The 17,172-nt window shown below is 33.0% G+C and overlaps 6 protein-coding genes across 9 annotated transcripts; 2 read left to right on the forward strand and 4 right to left on the reverse strand.

Moving 5' to 3' along the window:
• Positions 1–182: 182 nt before the first annotated feature.
• Positions 183–4,422, reverse strand: PRAS40 (Proline-rich Akt substrate 40 kDa). Of its 4 annotated transcripts, none has more exons than XM_066285362.1 (9): positions 4,191–4,422; positions 3,168–3,329; positions 2,876–3,049; positions 2,705–2,813; positions 2,473–2,647; positions 1,972–2,071; positions 1,628–1,814; positions 1,289–1,446; positions 183–885 (listed from the first exon to the last, which is right to left on the reverse strand). In XM_066285362.1, exons 2-9 carry the CDS (start codon positions 3,276–3,278, stop codon positions 766–768), a joined length of 1,134 nt encoding a protein of 377 aa, XP_066141459.1. In that variant the 5' UTR covers positions 3,279–3,329; positions 4,191–4,422; the 3' UTR covers positions 183–765. The 4 variants fall into 4 exon arrangements, with proteins under 4 accessions (XP_066141459.1, XP_066141463.1, XP_066141460.1 ...); XM_066285366.1 differs by lacking the exon at positions 4,191–4,422 and adding an exon at positions 3,756–4,114; XM_066285363.1 differs by lacking the exon at positions 4,191–4,422 and adding an exon at positions 3,764–4,113.
• A 583-nt stretch (positions 4,423–5,005) lies between these two features.
• On the reverse strand, positions 5,006–7,289 carry eIF3m (eukaryotic translation initiation factor 3 subunit m). Its single transcript, XM_066284596.1, has 6 exons — positions 7,102–7,289; positions 6,334–6,513; positions 6,100–6,194; positions 5,795–6,013; positions 5,330–5,739; positions 5,006–5,273 (listed from the first exon to the last, which is right to left on the reverse strand). Exons 1-6 carry the CDS (start codon positions 7,144–7,146, stop codon positions 5,086–5,088), a joined length of 1,137 nt encoding a protein of 378 aa, XP_066140693.1. The 5' UTR covers positions 7,147–7,289; the 3' UTR covers positions 5,006–5,085.
• A 128-nt stretch (positions 7,290–7,417) lies between these two features.
• On the forward strand, positions 7,418–10,869 carry Sec6 (Exocyst complex component Sec6). The gene is made up of 2 exons (XM_066284593.1): positions 7,418–7,657; positions 7,706–10,869. The coding sequence occupies exon 2, from the start codon at positions 7,729–7,731 to the stop codon at positions 9,961–9,963; it is 2,235 nt and encodes a 744-aa protein (XP_066140690.1). The 5' UTR covers positions 7,418–7,657; positions 7,706–7,728; the 3' UTR covers positions 9,964–10,869.
• Positions 9,979–11,847, reverse strand: Nup43 (Nucleoporin 43kD). Its single transcript, XM_066284597.1, has 4 exons — positions 11,464–11,847; positions 11,118–11,370; positions 10,858–11,058; positions 9,979–10,376 (listed from the first exon to the last, which is right to left on the reverse strand). The coding sequence occupies exons 1-4, from the start codon at positions 11,710–11,712 to the stop codon at positions 10,000–10,002; spliced, it is 1,080 nt and encodes a 359-aa protein (XP_066140694.1). The 5' UTR covers positions 11,713–11,847; the 3' UTR covers positions 9,979–9,999.
• A 346-nt stretch (positions 11,848–12,193) lies between these two features.
• LOC136340470 (DDB1- and CUL4-associated factor 13) lies at positions 12,194–14,476 on the forward strand. The gene is made up of 4 exons (XM_066284595.1): positions 12,194–12,406; positions 12,480–13,194; positions 13,507–13,807; positions 14,190–14,476. The coding sequence occupies exons 1-4, from the start codon at positions 12,337–12,339 to the stop codon at positions 14,439–14,441; spliced, it is 1,338 nt and encodes a 445-aa protein (XP_066140692.1). The 5' UTR covers positions 12,194–12,336; the 3' UTR covers positions 14,442–14,476.
• On the reverse strand, positions 14,468–16,395 carry LOC136340469 (alkylated DNA repair protein alkB homolog 8). The gene has a single exon (XM_066284594.1). The coding sequence runs from the start codon at positions 16,326–16,328 to the stop codon at positions 14,487–14,489; it is 1,842 nt and encodes a 613-aa protein (XP_066140691.1). The 5' UTR covers positions 16,329–16,395; the 3' UTR covers positions 14,468–14,486.
• Positions 16,396–17,172: the final 777 nt, after the last annotated feature.

Below are 17,172 nucleotides of genomic sequence, written 5' to 3' on the forward strand. Positions count from 1 at the left end.
ATATAGTCTTTATTTCTCTACTTGCAAGTACTCCATTGCTACTAGCATGAACTAGTTTACGTTGTATAAGAAAGCGGTCTTCGAGAATTAACAGTGGTAAATGGTCTCTTTACAATGCTTCTTCAGATCTTCTGGCAACAACAGGTGAAGGAACCAGTACTAGGAAATAAAAAATATTCATATTGTAGAGTTAACCAGTAATTTTATTGTAAAATCTTCAAAACTATAAAAGTTGTACGTTTTAGTAATAACTTCACTTACTTATCGTGGTATCGCTTAAGTATTTACAATATTTTCGGCTGGAAACAAAAATATGTTGAAGGTGGGATAGCGACGCCGAGTCCAAAAGCCAACATTTGTGTAAATTCATAATCGACTATAAAATCTTTTGAAGAATAGGTAACTATGTCACGGTATTTTCTGGTTTTGAAAACTGGTCCAACCGTAACAACATGCTCGAAAACAACGCTCCAAATTAAATGAAAATTCTATAAAGAAAAACAGACCAACAGATAACGAGAAATATTCATTGTGAACATCCTCATCTGAAATTAATGGAACAAAACTTGCGATGGCACATGGTTCTCTAAATTAACCAAATAACACAATTAAGTCCACAGAATGATAACCCTATCGACAAGAATGATATCAAACTCATTCCGAAACTTGGAGAAAACTCATCACTTAATCAAAACAAAAGCAATTAAGAGGCCTAGCGGGAAGTATGAGGGACTAAACCTAGACATCTGGAAGAAAGGTGAGCGATCAGATCTGTGTACTGAATTTTGGCCTCGGCAACTCTCCGAATATAGCATCTCCATGAACACTTTTCGCTAAAGCTTTGATGCTGGCTGCTATATCGAATTCTTCTTTTTCTTGCGGAGACTAAAACAATAATATACACTCAAGTAAGAAAAAAAAATCGACACCTTAAAATTTTACTAAAACTATCATCCAGTATAGTATAAGTGATATTGTAAGGTTGAATTTCATCATAAAGTATTTTTAATTTGGCCGAAAAACATACTTTTGTATGTCCTTGTGGAATACACATAAATTTAGGTTTATTCAGATATTTGGATAAAGATTAATCTGGAATTATTTTTTCTTGCCTGCTGAACGAGTCAGAAAAATCGGTTACGAATCAAAAGAAGACATCATATTTCAGTAAAATTTTAAAGTACCCATTTTTTGTGCACGTGAGTGTTTTACATCTGACAGGAAGATTTTGCGATTAACATTTTTTTTCTGATTTGTTACTCACAATAATAATAAATAAAAAACTTACCGAACCGTGACCGCCATCTGCAACCCCTGATCGACTACTTTTAATTTTAACAGGCTGAGAAAATATTGGTATATCAACTGGGCAAGACTTAGCAACCGTCGGAGTGGAGCCGGATCTGTCTCGGGATATGTCGATTCCAAGAACCGTGTTAACAACATCTAGAAAAAAGATTGACATAAATATGTTGATTTGAGATATTCCACTGTATTCTAAACTACTCATTCTTTTTTAATTTAAATAACCGACGTCTCGTCCAAATTTAACCAACCTATAACCTAAACTAGCTAGAACTATTTGAAAGATACCTGAAAACACACAAAATATAGTTTAATAATTTACCTTCCGCTTCCTCAATTTCCTCACTCTCACTATCTTCGAAATTTCGCTCATGAAATGAAGATTTCATTGCTGAAAAGTCCTCACTTTCAAAAGTGAACATCATATCTGATTCATCATCTTTCTGATTGGTTTGTTTGGATTTATCTGCACTGGTACTCTTTGGTCTTTTAGGAGAAAATGGAATATCCTAAAGTTTACCAAAGTATGTATCAGCAATTTTGATCATAGTAAATTGAAATAATTGCATATTTATTAATTAAATGAGAATTAGAGAGACCAGAAGGCACTAACAGTTAGTTATACAATTTTTGGATAAGTACACAGTTCAATGCCTAATTACTTACTGATGTGTTTGAATGTCTGTTGGAAGACACATTTCCAAACAATTTCGGGGATTTAGGAGATAAGTCAAAATCACTGGTTTTGGCTGCATTTTGGACTATTCTAGAAAAGATTACTAATATTAATGCAATGTAATTAATACAGGGTAATAAATTATATTTAATACATCTAACAATGAAACATTTGGCATTCTGGGTCGATATGCATTTTTCTTTGTATATCCTCCTTAAAGTTCCCTGCCAATGAAATTTCACCATTATAGTATATTAATAATGGCTATTGATTATAACATCAAACTAGTTTTCATCAAAACCCAGAACCTAACCAATATTCAGGCTTTAATAACCCTAAATGGAAATTAGCTTGTAATTAAAAGTATCAGCATGTTAATAATTTGGCACTAAAAGGACAACAGTAACAACTGACATACATACCTTCTTCAGATGATAGGAAAATTCATAAATTGTAATTTACAACCAATATAAATTGCACATAAAACTTACTTAACTAAGGTCTCTCTTTCTTTATATGCCCTATCTTTTAAGGCATTCAACAGCTCAAACTGTTCATCACTATATTTCCTTATCCGCTCATCTATAGCTGCCTGTTCTCTCCTTATAAAATTTGAGACCACATCATTTAAATCCTTTACTGATTTTTCCACATTTCTGTTGGAATCTAACCAGACGAAATATGTTAATAATTACTCCTATAAAATTTTTGGTAAAATCTCACAATTATTGATAGCAGGACCTTCAAGATCTAGAGCATTGGGATTAACAACTACATTAAAAATCGATGACACCAAATCAGTTGATTTAATGTTGTTTATGGCCTCTCGCTTCTAGAAGAACAGCCAAGAACAAATTAATTAAAAGTCACTTAAGAAGAGTGATGAGTTATTACCAACAATTTAGAATAAACTAGCACATAATTGGCACCTTTTTTCTTGTGTATAGCATGGGTATGCATGTCACAATTTAAGCATTTTGTAATAGTCCACAAACCAACATGCTTTGTGGTGATTAATCCTGGATGTATTTTCTGAATATTGGAGAGCTTACCTATGTACCATTGACCCTAAAATTTTCTTATAGATAGGTGTAGGTATTTTGAATTCTACCAGGTAATATCAAGGGCTTTAGTGTTTAATGGCATAGTTGTTATATAACAATAGATATTTTAATTTAACACTCACTTCATCAAAAATATTCTCATCATCTGAGAGCTCCAATAATTCCTTATTAATTATCTCACCACCCTTTTCCACTTCTATTACAATATTAAGGCAATTGCAAGATTGCATCATTTTGCAGTGTATGGAGTTGCCTTGGGAACTTGAATTGTAAACTTACACCCACTGAAAGTACAATTTGAAATCATTGAAAAAGGGAATATTAATTTTGGTTGGTTACTTTGTTTCCTGCTACCACACATTACAAATTATTAAATTTTCTCAATAATATTTTGTGAAATACTTAACTTAAACTTCATGACTGTAGATATATGAGAAGCATTTAGGTATTAATTTGAATCATAATATAATATTAGTGATTTGTTAAATTATTGCTCTTCAGTCTGCCAGGAAATTTATAGGTTTATCAATAGGTTTATTAACTAATTTATGCAGCTGAGTAAACCTAATAAAGTTAATATGTAAATACAAGTTTGTTTGTTATTTGTGTAACAAAATTATGGTTACAAAGTAGTGTTTGATGTTAATTGGTGAATCTACATAATAACAGGTGGGTTCCAAAAGAGAGGAAAACACATTATAAACCTACACAAACATACACAAGTTGGGGTTCTTGCACATATTTGTGAAGAAACAAAATGTCTTTCCTACTGGAACAGAGCTAGCATCGAGGCTAATTTGTACACTATTTTTATGAAAATACACTTTTTTCTTGGCAAATTGCCGCGTTTCAACCACCAAACATATATTTATGATAGAAAGTTCAGTTGGCCTTAAGCTTAAAACTGGTCTGATTGAAGCGCAATGCCGATATAACCTGCAAAGACTTGTTTTTATAACACCTTCGTTTATAAGTAAATAAAGTCACTGCTTGCGCTGCTTTCAGCAGGTGAGCAACGCAAGAGGTAGGGCAGTCCAGTTATCAAGGACACACTCCCGCGTTGAGCAAAGTGACTTTCTTATGATAAACGTACATTTGGTGGTCTTAACAGTACAACAAAAGAATATTTATTTGAATTACTATACCTGCAAATTTGAATAAAGAATTTGAAGTCGTAGAGAAAAGCTTTAGGACGCAATTTACATCAACGAAGACAATACAACGATAAAACGCGATCGAAAAGTCTCAAAATTATAATTTCAACATAACGGAACACAATATGATTTCTTAGACGTTATTGATGGTAAATTATTAATATGAGAAATCTCTAAAAAAAAAAAAATTATTCCGACCATTTTTAAGAATAAAATAAACAAACATGGAGTATTTGTCAGATTTGACAGTTACATCAACAATGCATAGTGATAGTAAGTAGGAAAAACAAAAAAAAAGGGTAAACGATTAATAGAGCTGTAGTAGAATGTATTTAATGTAATTAATAAAGATATTTTATTATATTAATAACCATCATGTTTCCTGAATTAAAATGCAGTCTGAAGTACTATTTTGTAGACTTAACTGAGGTTACAAAATAAATAATTAAGTTAAATAAAAAAAACACAAAATGAATAATTTGTTAAATTTGGAAGTTGGGTAGTATACAAAAAACCATAAACGAATGCGGGCCTTTTGTGTATCTAGTGCAAACAATAAATATTATTATTATATTTTTGAAATATATGGATATCAGAAATCTAGATATTCTAAATTAAAGAATTTTGCCGGTCATTTCACATTAAACCTTCTTAACGTTCTATTCTGGAAATACATCGTCGAGAAGATGGAATTATCAATTCCAGACAAAAATCTCTTCAAAACGTTTAAAAATATGAGTGATTATCCTCTCTACGGCACATAACGCATTATGGAAAACTGCAAGGATATAAAGAAAAACACTATCTAAGAATAAGGCATTTATTATTTGCTTAACGCATTAAAAAAACATACTTTTTTAAGTATGCTGCACTTATCGCATCATGATTAAAGCTGTTCTTGAGTTACAGACCTCATTCCATCTTGAACAACCGAAAGGTTATTTTTCCAAGACTGCAGCAAATCCCTTAATTGCTGCCACTGAGTGCGGCCAAATGTCCTGTGCATCGTGCTCGATACATACACTTTTTTCGCGGACTGATCCATACGTGCACAGACGAGTTTTGTTTTTAATACTGTAGAAATACATGTTATTCGCGCGAACAGAAAATAAATTAAACCAAGAACATACCTTCAATAATAAACGCTTCTACTTCATCTCTTTTAATTTGCAATTCCTGCTCAACGGCTTCAAAAGACAATTCGGGTGTCGCCTCCGCCAACTGCATAAAGCTCAATAGCCTCATTTTGCGCATGTTCTGCTCATGATTCAAACCCTGATTTGTGACAAACTCTTTATGCTCCTGATAAAATTTTAAATAAGCAGCCAAATTTTCGCTAACGAAAATATTCAGCAAGTCATGAATTAGTTGGCCTTTCAAGATGTGAACAGGTTTAAGAGATAATAGAGGGTCTAATAAGAACGTTTTGGGGTCAGCAATTGCGGTGGTGATGCAACGAATCGCATCGTCTCTGGCGTGAGAGGCGGTTTTGTCTGTGTAAGTCCCTAAGAGTTCAATCATTACTTTGGCAGCCTGTTCACTAAAAATTTTTAGTTGTTATATTTATGTTGTAAAAGGCAATTTAAGTTACTAACCTTTGATTACCCTTTAACAAAACTTCATGCAAAAGCCGGTATAACTTCTGTAAGTCCTCATTGGAAGGGGGGCATTGACTGAATTCTTGTTTTAAACGAGCAACATCCAGAAAAATAGCTTTAATTTGGTCTGTTTGTTTGGCAATTAAAAGCAAATGGTAGTAAACAGGGTACCTCATAGGAGACTTCTCATCCAAGGATTGATATAACAACCACAAGCTGCAAATGTATTTACATGTCACATACACACACATATTAAAATCTTCACATTATATACAAAAGTATGTACAGAACTGTAAACTTACGCTTTTAAACAAACTTCTCCAAGTTTTTGTCCTTGTGCCTTAGTAAGCTTTTCACAGAAAGCCAAAATGATATTTTCTGCCCTTTCAGGTGATACCTAATTTAAAAAAACAAACAGTTTAATGTTGCCCCCTCCTTTAACTTGAACAATATGAATGTAATCATAATTAACTAAGATGTTTATTCAAATTGAAAATCAGTTTTCTTATGAGTCAATCAGTAGTGACTTGACTTACAAGAACCATAATGGAGACAATATCATTTAATACAAGTTCTACTTCAGGCTCATTGCCTTCCTTGAAGCAAGTATCACAAACTCCAATTATTTTGTGTAAGTCATCCTCTATTCCTTTTGGTGACCTCTCTTCTGATATTTCAGCACCTAGACTTTTCAGATAGCCTCGGAGCTCTTGAGTCTAAAAAAAGTAATATTTATATCATTGCAATAACATTTCATGAGTTGTTAAAAGCAATATAATTTTTAACAGTAAGAACAGTAGTAAAACATGGTGGGTCATAATTTCTAATTCTACGATAGACTTTTCTAGATATTCATCCTAACTCTAGTGATATTAAGTTGTTACTGAAAAAGGACAGATTGTTGAGATATTTTTGAGTTTACACCTTAAGATGTTACAAGTTATTTCAAGGTATTTCCAAGGTACTTTACTAAAGTTTTGATAAGTGTAGGAAAGCTTAAGCAGCAATGAATGCCATGATCTCAGATTGATGTTCTTGATTGTATTTGGATGGTGAAGAGTAATAACAAAGTAAGAATAGTTCTTGTGAACCTGTAAACTCCTCCATCTACTTAAGAACTGAGCCAAGTCCATAATAAAAAGCAACTGCTACCATACTGATAATCTTAAAAAAAAAATCTTTAAAGCAACACTGTGCATTAGCATATCACTGAATTTATATAGGAAAGAAATATACATAGGAATGCACCCATTTTAAGGCCCCATGTGTTAGCAAATATATCCAAGAAGAAGTAATATTATTACCTGATCTTCTAAAGCAATATCAATGAATACTGGTGGAACCTGCATTGTGAGAGTTTTGATTTGTCGGAATTTATAAAGGATCACACTTTAACTACGATTATTTAAATAAAAATCGTTTTTTTTTGCATCAAAGTACACTGAAAAATCAAAGTAAAAGCAACACTAGGAGAAACTTTTGAGGTTAGATAATAAATGTCACCTATGTATTAAGGCTAGTGACATTTCGCATGTTTTGTGATGAACCAATAATATATATCATACTCCTTTATTTATATATGATAAAAAGAAAGAGAAGCTTTTTTTTCACACATCTAATTAACAGTAAAACAAATAAAACAAAAAAAATTAAACAATTCCCATGTAAATATTGTATAATTGTAGTCAAATCGAATTATTTCATTAATTGATTATTACTAATTTAAATGTAATCTGAATATTGAAAAACTTCTAAATCTCTCTAAACATTTTCATTAAAAAAGCATCTCAGGTTTATATCCCTGCATAAATATTACCAGTTTTCACGTCTAACTACGACTACGATAATAATTACCATCAGGTGAGGTTATGCAAAGTGTTCTTTCAAATAATAAATTCAATACTCCAGAAATTACTTTACAAAAACCAAACATGGCATCTCGAGGGATCAACATGAGAGAATGGGAGGCCAATGCCAAAGCTTCAGCCACCAACAAAATTGTAACCATGTTCAACCGACCTGGTCAGTTGGAGAAAATTGAGCAAATCAATCAACGATTCACCAGAAAGAAAGGCTCAGTGGAAGCACTTCTTAAATCAGCTATGCAGCAACAGCTAGATGGTGTTCGAACTGGAATAAACCAACTACATTTATGTGTAGAGCAGTCCAAAGAAATCAACACAGATGTTAAAAAGACCTTTAATTTATTTTCAGAAGTGCAGAGACTTTATGAGTCTTTAGGTGATGTCAGGGATGAAAATATGAGGCATTCTCAATATGTTACTGCAAGGGAAAACTTGAAACATATTTTCACAGTACCAGATAGTGTTGAGAGGACAAAGCAATGGATCAATGAAGGGAAGTTATTGCACACACATCAGTGCCTAAGAGACTTAGAAAACTCTCGGGATGATTTATTGTTTGAATTGCATAAACTGCCTAACCAGTCTCCACATGATAAGTCTTTGCTAAAAGCTTATTTTTCTGAAGTAGAAGTTCTCTCCAGATTGCTAGAAAAACAATTAGTTTTTGTTTTGTCACGAACACTGAACACTGTAAGAAAAAATCCTGCAGAGCTGGTTACTGTCTTAAGGATAATAAAGAGAGAAGAAAAAGCAGATGAAATTGCCTTGAAGCAGGAGAAGCAAAGTGGGTTTTTGGCACCTGGGAGACCTAAAAAGTGGAAACAAATGATGTTTAAAATCTTAGAGCAATCAGTTGAAAGCCGCATTGAAGGCACTCAAGTGGAGGAAAGGAAAGACAACAAAAGATGGTTAATAAGATACTTAGAACTCATAAGACAACTTATTGTGGAAGACTTGCGTGTAGTTAAAACACTGTGTCGTCCTTGTTTTCCACCTGAATATGAAATTGTAAGCAAGTATGTTACAATGTATCACAAATCACTGTCTATACACCTTCAAGAAATCATCCAAAATGGTTTAGAATCAACTGAATATGTGACAATGCTTTCACTGGTATTTAAAACGTATCATTCAGAGGAAATGCTAGGACATCCAGACTTAATTGAGTACACCAAAAAAGTTGGTTGCCTGCTGCCTTCTCCCCTGTTAGAGTCATTAATTTCAAATTACTTGAAAGACATTGAGTCAAATTATTTAGAATGGATGCAGAATGCTTTAAGGTCAGAAAAGGAAGAATGGAGGTCCACAAATCCTCCAGACTCAGAGTCCTATACAAGAACTGCAGCCCCTATTATCATTTTCCAAATGATTAATCAAAATCTTGATGTGGCCAAAACTATTGGTGAAGAAATTGCTTTAAAGGTGCTGATATTAAGTGTGGAGCAAGTCATCAAATTTAGAGACTCTTTCAGAGATGCTATAATTGACTTTAAAAACAAATATTTTGAAGATAGGAAGCAGGTACCCTACTTTACTCAATACATGATCATTATTGTGAATCACTGCTTACAGTTTGTTGATTTAGGAAATCACCTGGAGAAACAGTATTCAAGCAGTGTATTTGTAGGCCACACTGGTGAAAATTTCAATAGGTTACGAGGCACTTTCCTACAATTAAGAAATGAAACTGGCAATTATCTATTAGAGGAGTTGTTCATTGACTTAGATCAACATTTTGACAAATTGTTCAATTCCCAATGGCTGGCAAGCTTGGATTCATTAGAAACCATCTATGCTACATTGGAGGATTACTTCCAAGATTACAATAGGCTAACAGATCCCAATTATAATTACATAGTAGAGCAGGCCAAAAACACTGTTGCCAAAAGGTACTTAACAGCGATGTTGTTAAAAAGAACATCATTTAAGACCTTTGAGGACTGCATAAAGGCTGCAAGTAAAATTGTCAGAGAAGTGGATAGGTTGAATAATTTGTTTAACAACTTGTCGAAAAGTATGGATTTGGCAGATGGTGATGATGATTTTGAAGCAATTACCATGTTGTCTGAAGTATTAAAAAGTGATGATGACATGATATCTTTTGAACTGCACAGGGTGCTTGAAAAATACCCAGATATAACAGAGGATCATTTGATGCGACTTTTAAGTTTAAGAGGAGATTTGTCACGGTCTGATATAAAGGATAAAGTTGCTCATGTGGATCGGCCAAAAGTCTCACATAGAAGTAGTATATTTAAATCTCTAGTTTTCCCTAAGACAGTCATAAACTTAAATTTCTAAATGATAAAAAGCATATTGTATATAAGAATGATTTTATTACTGAATTGTTATCCCATTAATTAAATAAATGGCCTCATTATCACAACCACATATAACCTTATTCCGATTTAAATCCAAAGAATTAATTGATTTCCCCAAGGTGGGCATTAGTGTCAATACGTCCATTTTATTTTTAACATTTTCAGGAGCCAACCACACATTTGTTTCTGGGGCCTCTCCCTTTTTAGGATATCTTGACTTAGTCTTTGTAAACCAATGCCAAATTTCACCTGCACTGGAACAGCTCAACAAATTGTCAGGATTATCTGGGTGAAATTGAATTTCCATTATTGACCCCTCATGGGCATTTAATACATTAACTGGATACGTGTTTTGGCGCAGATCCCAAGTTGTTAAAGCTCCAAGTTCATCTCCTAATGAAAATTTTATAAATAGAGAGGAGCTTGTACAAAATTCTACCACAAATTCTTAAAATCAATATGCAACCTTTAATTGATTATTTAACCCAGCTTGTTTTACCCATCATCAAAGGCTGATAATAAATGTTTTTTTTAAATATCTTTTGTAATGCTGTAGTTAGAAAAATATAAAAGTAAAAGGCAATGCTGGTCAAAAACTTAACTTTACAGCTTTGTGTTTTGCAAACCATTAACTTTTAAGACAAATTTGAATGGATCACTGAATGGTAGAATTTTGTACAAATCATTCAAAGACATCCCTGCATACTGTCAGATAAAAGATATTTGAGATTTTCCAGATATCCTCCATGCATGTGTAGATGTGAAATAAAATAGTGTAAAATTAAGATTCTGTATTCTATTGTCTACTGTATTGAATTCAATAATATCCACTTAAATCTGAAACTCTGTTGTAATTATTGTAAAATAAACGTACCTGCAATTATAATGTGTCTTTGTGTAGGATGAAATGTTAAATATGTGGCAGTCACTTGATCCCCACTAAGCATAAATGCACCAGATGGTTTATTTCCAGATCGCAAATCCCATATCTTCATCTGCCCCCTTAAGTTGCTGGTAAGAATTTCATTGTGTTTTAAAAAAATTATGCATTGAATTGAACAGCTATCTGCATGATCTGGATAATATTTTAATTTCCATATATTAGATTGTATGAAAATATATAAATCTGCTAACCAATAGATCTAACTACATCTGCAGATTGGGCAGTCAAGACATTAATCCTTCCATCTTCCCCCACAGTTACAACATCATTTTCATGTGTTGCTAATGCTGTGCAGGGACTTGACTCTCCATTTTTAAAGTGATGAATGTCTTTCCATTCTGTATAGTTTTCAATGCTATATTGACCAACTTCTGATATGGCTACCTTCATTAAATGAGCAGAGCCTGAGGATGAACTACATGCAAAATGATCATAGTCTAGAAACTAAATAGGATTATAAGTATTAGATGTAATAGTATAATTAAATTAAAAAACTGATTTTCTGGTGCCTATGATGAACTTTACATTAGTATTTACCTTAATTTCTGTGACATCTCCACAATAAGAAAACTCTGAAACTGTAAATGGATAAATGTCTTCCTCTTCTTGATTCTCAAACAAGTCCCAAAGTGTTAATTTGTTTATTTCGTTGTCCACACTTCCTGTGACGAAAAAATGGGCTTCGTCTATTCTTTCAGGCTTCCAACGGATTTTATTGACTTTTTGTGAAATAAATGTTCCATGTAAATTGTGTGACATTGCCATTGAACTGCGGTCAGAAAACATTTCTAGATGAGCTGTTTAAATATAACAATTTAACAATTATTTATCTTTTACGATTAATAATAAAATTTGAGGATTCGGTTCGGAAAAAGGAAATATAACCAAACAAAAATCCCTCCAAAGAGAAATTCAAATTATTGATGTTATGACAGTGACAGTTCCATAAGTAAATTGTGACTAACATATAGGGTGGCACAATACAGCGTATTAGGATTCACTTTTTTTCTCTCAAATAGGACCTTCGGTATATTTTTAGTTCTATTTTAAACATGGACACTTCGATCTTAAAATTTTAAAGAGAATCCAAAAATGTAACATTATACAGGAGGTTTCATTTAAAATAAAAAGTCGAATTCTAAGACACTAAAACCCATAACTCCGCCTCTATCTTATAACTTTTTTGTTTCGATCCTGGACTGAAACACCTTGTATATTGCTTTAAACTTTGTGTTAAGAATGAAGTTTCAACTTTGTGGTTTATACTGTAGATGGCATGGCCTGTCTTAAGCCTTAACCCAACTTTTTGGTGCTGGTTTGATCTTTTTCGTCTGTATTATAATGCTTTAATTTAACGGAAAAGTGAAAAAAAATTAAGATAATTAGTAATTTTTAAGTTAAAATAGAATCATGAAAGTTAAGGTAATTAGTCGTTCTGCAGACGACTATTTGCGGGGCACTAAAAAAGAAAACCATAAAGGTAAGGTAAACCATGAGGCTATAACACCCCCTAAAGTAGGTCTTTAAATCGTCTGTTTGTTCTTTTCATTTAGTTTTTCACAACTATGATCCTTCCTTGCACCCATTTGAAGCGGCAAGAGAATACACTAGAGCTTTGAATGCAGTTAAATTGGAAAAAGTCTTTGCAAAGCCCTTTTTGGGCAGTTTGGACGGACATCGTGACAGTGTGTCTTGCATTGCAAAGCATCCAAAGCGTCTTGCGACAATTGCAAGTGGCTCTTTTGATGGAGAGTTGAGGGTTTGGGATATTCCTCAAAGATTGTGCTTGAGGGAATTTGTTGCCCATAATGGCATAGTTCGAGGCATTGTCTATACTCCAAAAGGTAGCCGTTTCATCACTATTGGAGATGATAAAACTGTGAAAACATGGAACTCTTTAACGCCCCAATTTGGAGAGGAAGAAGAACCTGTAAATACAGTTCTCAGTAAAACTGTGATAACCTCAATTGCACATCATAAAAAGAGTGCTATATTTGCTACTGCTGGTGAAGTGCTGCAGATTTGGGAGGAGACCAGAAATGAGCCTCTGAAGACCTACCAGTGGGGTGTAGACAGTCTTCATGACGTAGTATTTAACATGGTGGAACCTAATGTCCTTGGAGCTTGTGCAAGTGATAGAAGTATTATTTTGTATGACACAAGGGATAATGGACCTCTTAGGAAAGTTGTTATGAAGCTTAGACCCAACAAATTGGCTTGGAATCCTATGGAAGCTTTTATATTTACAGTTGCTAATGAAGATTATAAGTAAGTATAAATTTTGGTAGTAGGAATTCGTCCTTAATCAGTGATATCAGCAACCTTTCAAGTATATCATAACTGTAACTTAACTCTTTGTTGGAAATGTGGTACAGTTACAAATTTCAGACATATTTTACTATGAGGTGACAAAAAAATATATTAGCTAATTTCTTAGAAAAAAAAAAATTCCAAGAAAGTTTTATAAAAAAAAGGGTGCTTGAGTGTTGGGGTGCCACACTATACATTTCCAGTGAAAAATTACTGTAGATAATAAATAGAAAGGTTAATTTAATAAAAAAAACTTAATTTCTATTACAGCCTTTACACATTTGACTGCCGCAATTTAAAGAAACCTATGAATGTCCATATAGACCATGTGGAAGCAGTGACTTCTGTAGATTATGCTCCCACTGGGAAAGAATTTGTTTCTGGTAGTTATGACAAAACCATAAGAATATTCCCAACTAATCACGGTCATTCGCGTGAAATTTACCACACAAAGCGGATGCAAAGGCTAACCTGCGTCCACTGGACATTAGATAACAAATTTATCATTAGTGGCTCAGATGAAATGAATATTCGTATTTGGAAAGCTCGGGCATCTGAAAAACTAGGACCAGTAAGTTTATTATGTAATTAGGTATTTACCTGGATAAGCCTGAGAAAAAATGCTAGCAGTCCAAGTTTGAAATACGATGCAAATCAGAGGTCTTTTGCTTGGTTAAGCGTGAATTCCGTCTTTCAGCGTATGATACATACCACGTATTATGCATAAATAATATTTGTGTAATTTTCTACATGCAAGTAGAATAATTTATCTATATATGTAGTTATTTGATTAAAGGCAGGTAAAAGAGCGTTACTTTTAATTTACTTGCTGTAAAAACTTATCGACAGTGGCTGGTTGTAACTGAAAGCTAAGATGTAAATAAATATTTTCAATTTAATTTTTGTAAAAATAATTATTAGAAGAGAAGTTAATGATTATATTGTTATTTTAGTTATCAACAAAGGAGCGAAATGCTTTAGATTGTGCTGAAGCATTAAAAGAGAAGTTTGCAAGTTATCCGCAAATTAAAAGGATTAGCAGACATAGGCAAGTACCGAAACACGTTTACAATGCACAGAGGGAATTAAGGACTATTAAGGAGAAGCAAAAGAAGAAGGAGAGTAATAGAAGGAAGCATTCTAAGAAGGGGGAAGTTCCTTATGTGGCCGAAAGGGAGAAACATGTTATTAAAGAAGTTAAATAGTTTTATAAGGTTAAAATAAAATTAGATTTATATTTTTTAGCATTTTCATTGAATTTGACTGTTCACTTTATTTTCAATTATGCTTTTTACATCTGTTTTTTTAAGCAAAACACACCAATTTCCCTGATCATAATAACTTTTAACAATCTCAATATTATCTATTTTCCTACATAAACTATCTAATTCGTCTTCTTCAAAAACGTGGTAAAATCGTAAAAATGTGGTCTTGTCTTCATCCTTCAGCTTCCACGGTACTAGAACGTCGTTTGCTTGGAAATTACTTCTATTTGTATGCACTGGTAGGGAGATTTCCCCTCCAGATAAGGCAACCAATTGTGACTCTTCTACTGCTTGTATTTTTGATAAACTTTTTCTATTTTTTCGGTCTTGCATGATATATGCAGATTTTTTGTGATTATTCATCTGATCATGAGCCCACACATAAATCAAAGCCTGGCCTCCCAATTTCAATATCCTAATAATCTCCTTAAGTCCTCTAATCCTTCTTGTTTCTGTGGCCAAATGATGCAAAACTGCAATGCTAATCACTCCATCAGCACTGTTATCTCTCAAAGGGATAGATAGACAGTCAGCAATGAATGCTTCAAAATTTCTAATTCTGCATATATCAATCAAACCTATACTTCGATCACATCCCAAATCAAAAATCAGGGGATTTTTGGCTAAATACTTGCCATTACCACAGCCAATATCAACCAGAATATCACCAGATTTGAATGAGTGTACAAATTGCAGCACATTAGGCCATGGTTTGTGACGAGTATCACTAAAATGATCAGCTATATTATCATAAACTTTATGCACATGCAACTCTTCTAGTTGGGAAGCTACTTCCTCCTTAATGGTACGTTCTTTATTAACAGAATCACACTTTGATTTATAAGTACAGCAACAAGGCTGAGTCAATACTTTTCGAAATGTGAATGAAACACGAGTACCTCGTTTCAAACAAGTAAAGCCACTTTGAGATTTATTTTTAACTACATCAAATTTTCTGGGCACAATTCCATGAGTCCAATTATAGCGACTTTCCTTGGACATTATAAGCAAGGATCTTTGAGGCAGCATTATATTAATGTGTTTATTTTCTGTCTTGAATTCCATGACTATTGCAGATCCAAGTGAAAGGCATGCTATTGGGTCTTCAAAAGCACTGTGAGTGTCAATGTGATGTGGTATTCCTTGACCTGGCATATAATGATTTATTGTCAGTTGGTTTGGCTTAAAATTTTCAAATTCTTTTTTATGCTTCCCTAATTTGCTCCATAGAAAGTTCGTTTCTGTGGGCACAACTTCAATTAAAGGCTTGTTTTTGTCTACATTATTAATAGTATAGAGAAACTCAAATCCATAATGTTTTACTTGACGATTTTTCATTGTGTTCAAGGTGCCTTCATTGAATGTACACAAATCTAACAGTTGTTGTTCTTCACAAAGATTTACAAAGTTGTCAATAAGTATCAAGCCTGGGGGCAATTCGTCCCATATTGTTGTAGAGTTTTGCATTGGAATTTTCTTAGTATAAAGTAAATAAATGGATTTGTTGTCTTGTGCAATTTTTAATTTCCCATTAAATGATTCATACGCTTGGATAGCAGAGTCTAGAATTTCGTAGGAGACATAGCAAAAGGACTTTCCAGGAAGCATCCATATGCCGGACAATACCCCATGTGTCTCGAAATGTTCAAATATTGTTTCTTCTGTTAATCCATTTACGAGGCCTGTATTGCATATAATCAAGTTTTTGGTCGGTTGATCTGAGATTTCGATATTGGCATCTTGTTTCAGGAATTGGTGGTATTTCTTTAGTTTTTTGTTTAATTTTCTGCGTTGGTTTAAAGATGAATTTTCTTCTAAAGTGGACATTCTTAATTTTACAAATGATAATTACTACAAGCGAAAAGCAATTCGATTTTAACCTCACTTTCATTCAATGTTTATGCAACTAGATATACCGATAACATTTTAAGCACCATCTATTTAAAAAATTATTAAACTTTTTGAAGTGATTTCTATTTCTTGATAAAATGGTGTCTAATAAGTCTCTTATTCTTTCATTAGAAGTACATAAAATTAAGGCAGAACGTAAGGAAGTAAAAACTATACTCACCAATGTCCTTAAAGTGGAAGCAATTACACTTTGGTTGGAAAATATTTTGATGATGTTCATTAGCCATAGGTAGGTTTAGTGAATAAGTGAAGGGAACAAGTTTAAGTTTTGACGGCTAGAAGAGCATTAAAGAATTATTTCAAATTTTATTCGAAACAATAGAATTTAATCACAGCCGCCTTTGATGGGACAATTACCATTTTTACAAGAATAATTATGCGAACCCTCATGATTTATCCACTAACTTTTCAGCTCTCTGAAAAATTATTCAGTAAGGGGGCTAAAAAAGAACTACTGGATTAATTATAATCGTTAAATTAAACAGAAACTAGAAATTTGTGATGTAAAATGGAATTTTAATCCACCAAATAAGGAAAAGTTTGGGAAAGGTTTATTAAAAGTCTTAAAAAGATGATCAAGTATAAATTTTCAATTGTTCACATAAGCATGTTCGAATTGTCTTTGTACAAATCAAAAATATATTAAATCATTGTGCTTTAACTGACAATAATTTTACAACACACAGATTGCTAATTTTGTACTTGTTGGTGCAAGGAATCAAATAGTTTCAAGATGTACAGAACATAATATATGCCTTTT

Source organism: Euwallacea fornicatus, chromosome 8 (genome assembly GCF_040115645.1).
Source record: "Euwallacea fornicatus isolate EFF26 chromosome 8, ASM4011564v1, whole genome shotgun sequence".
Classification (NCBI taxonomy): domain Eukaryota; kingdom Metazoa; phylum Arthropoda; class Insecta; order Coleoptera; family Curculionidae; genus Euwallacea; species Euwallacea fornicatus.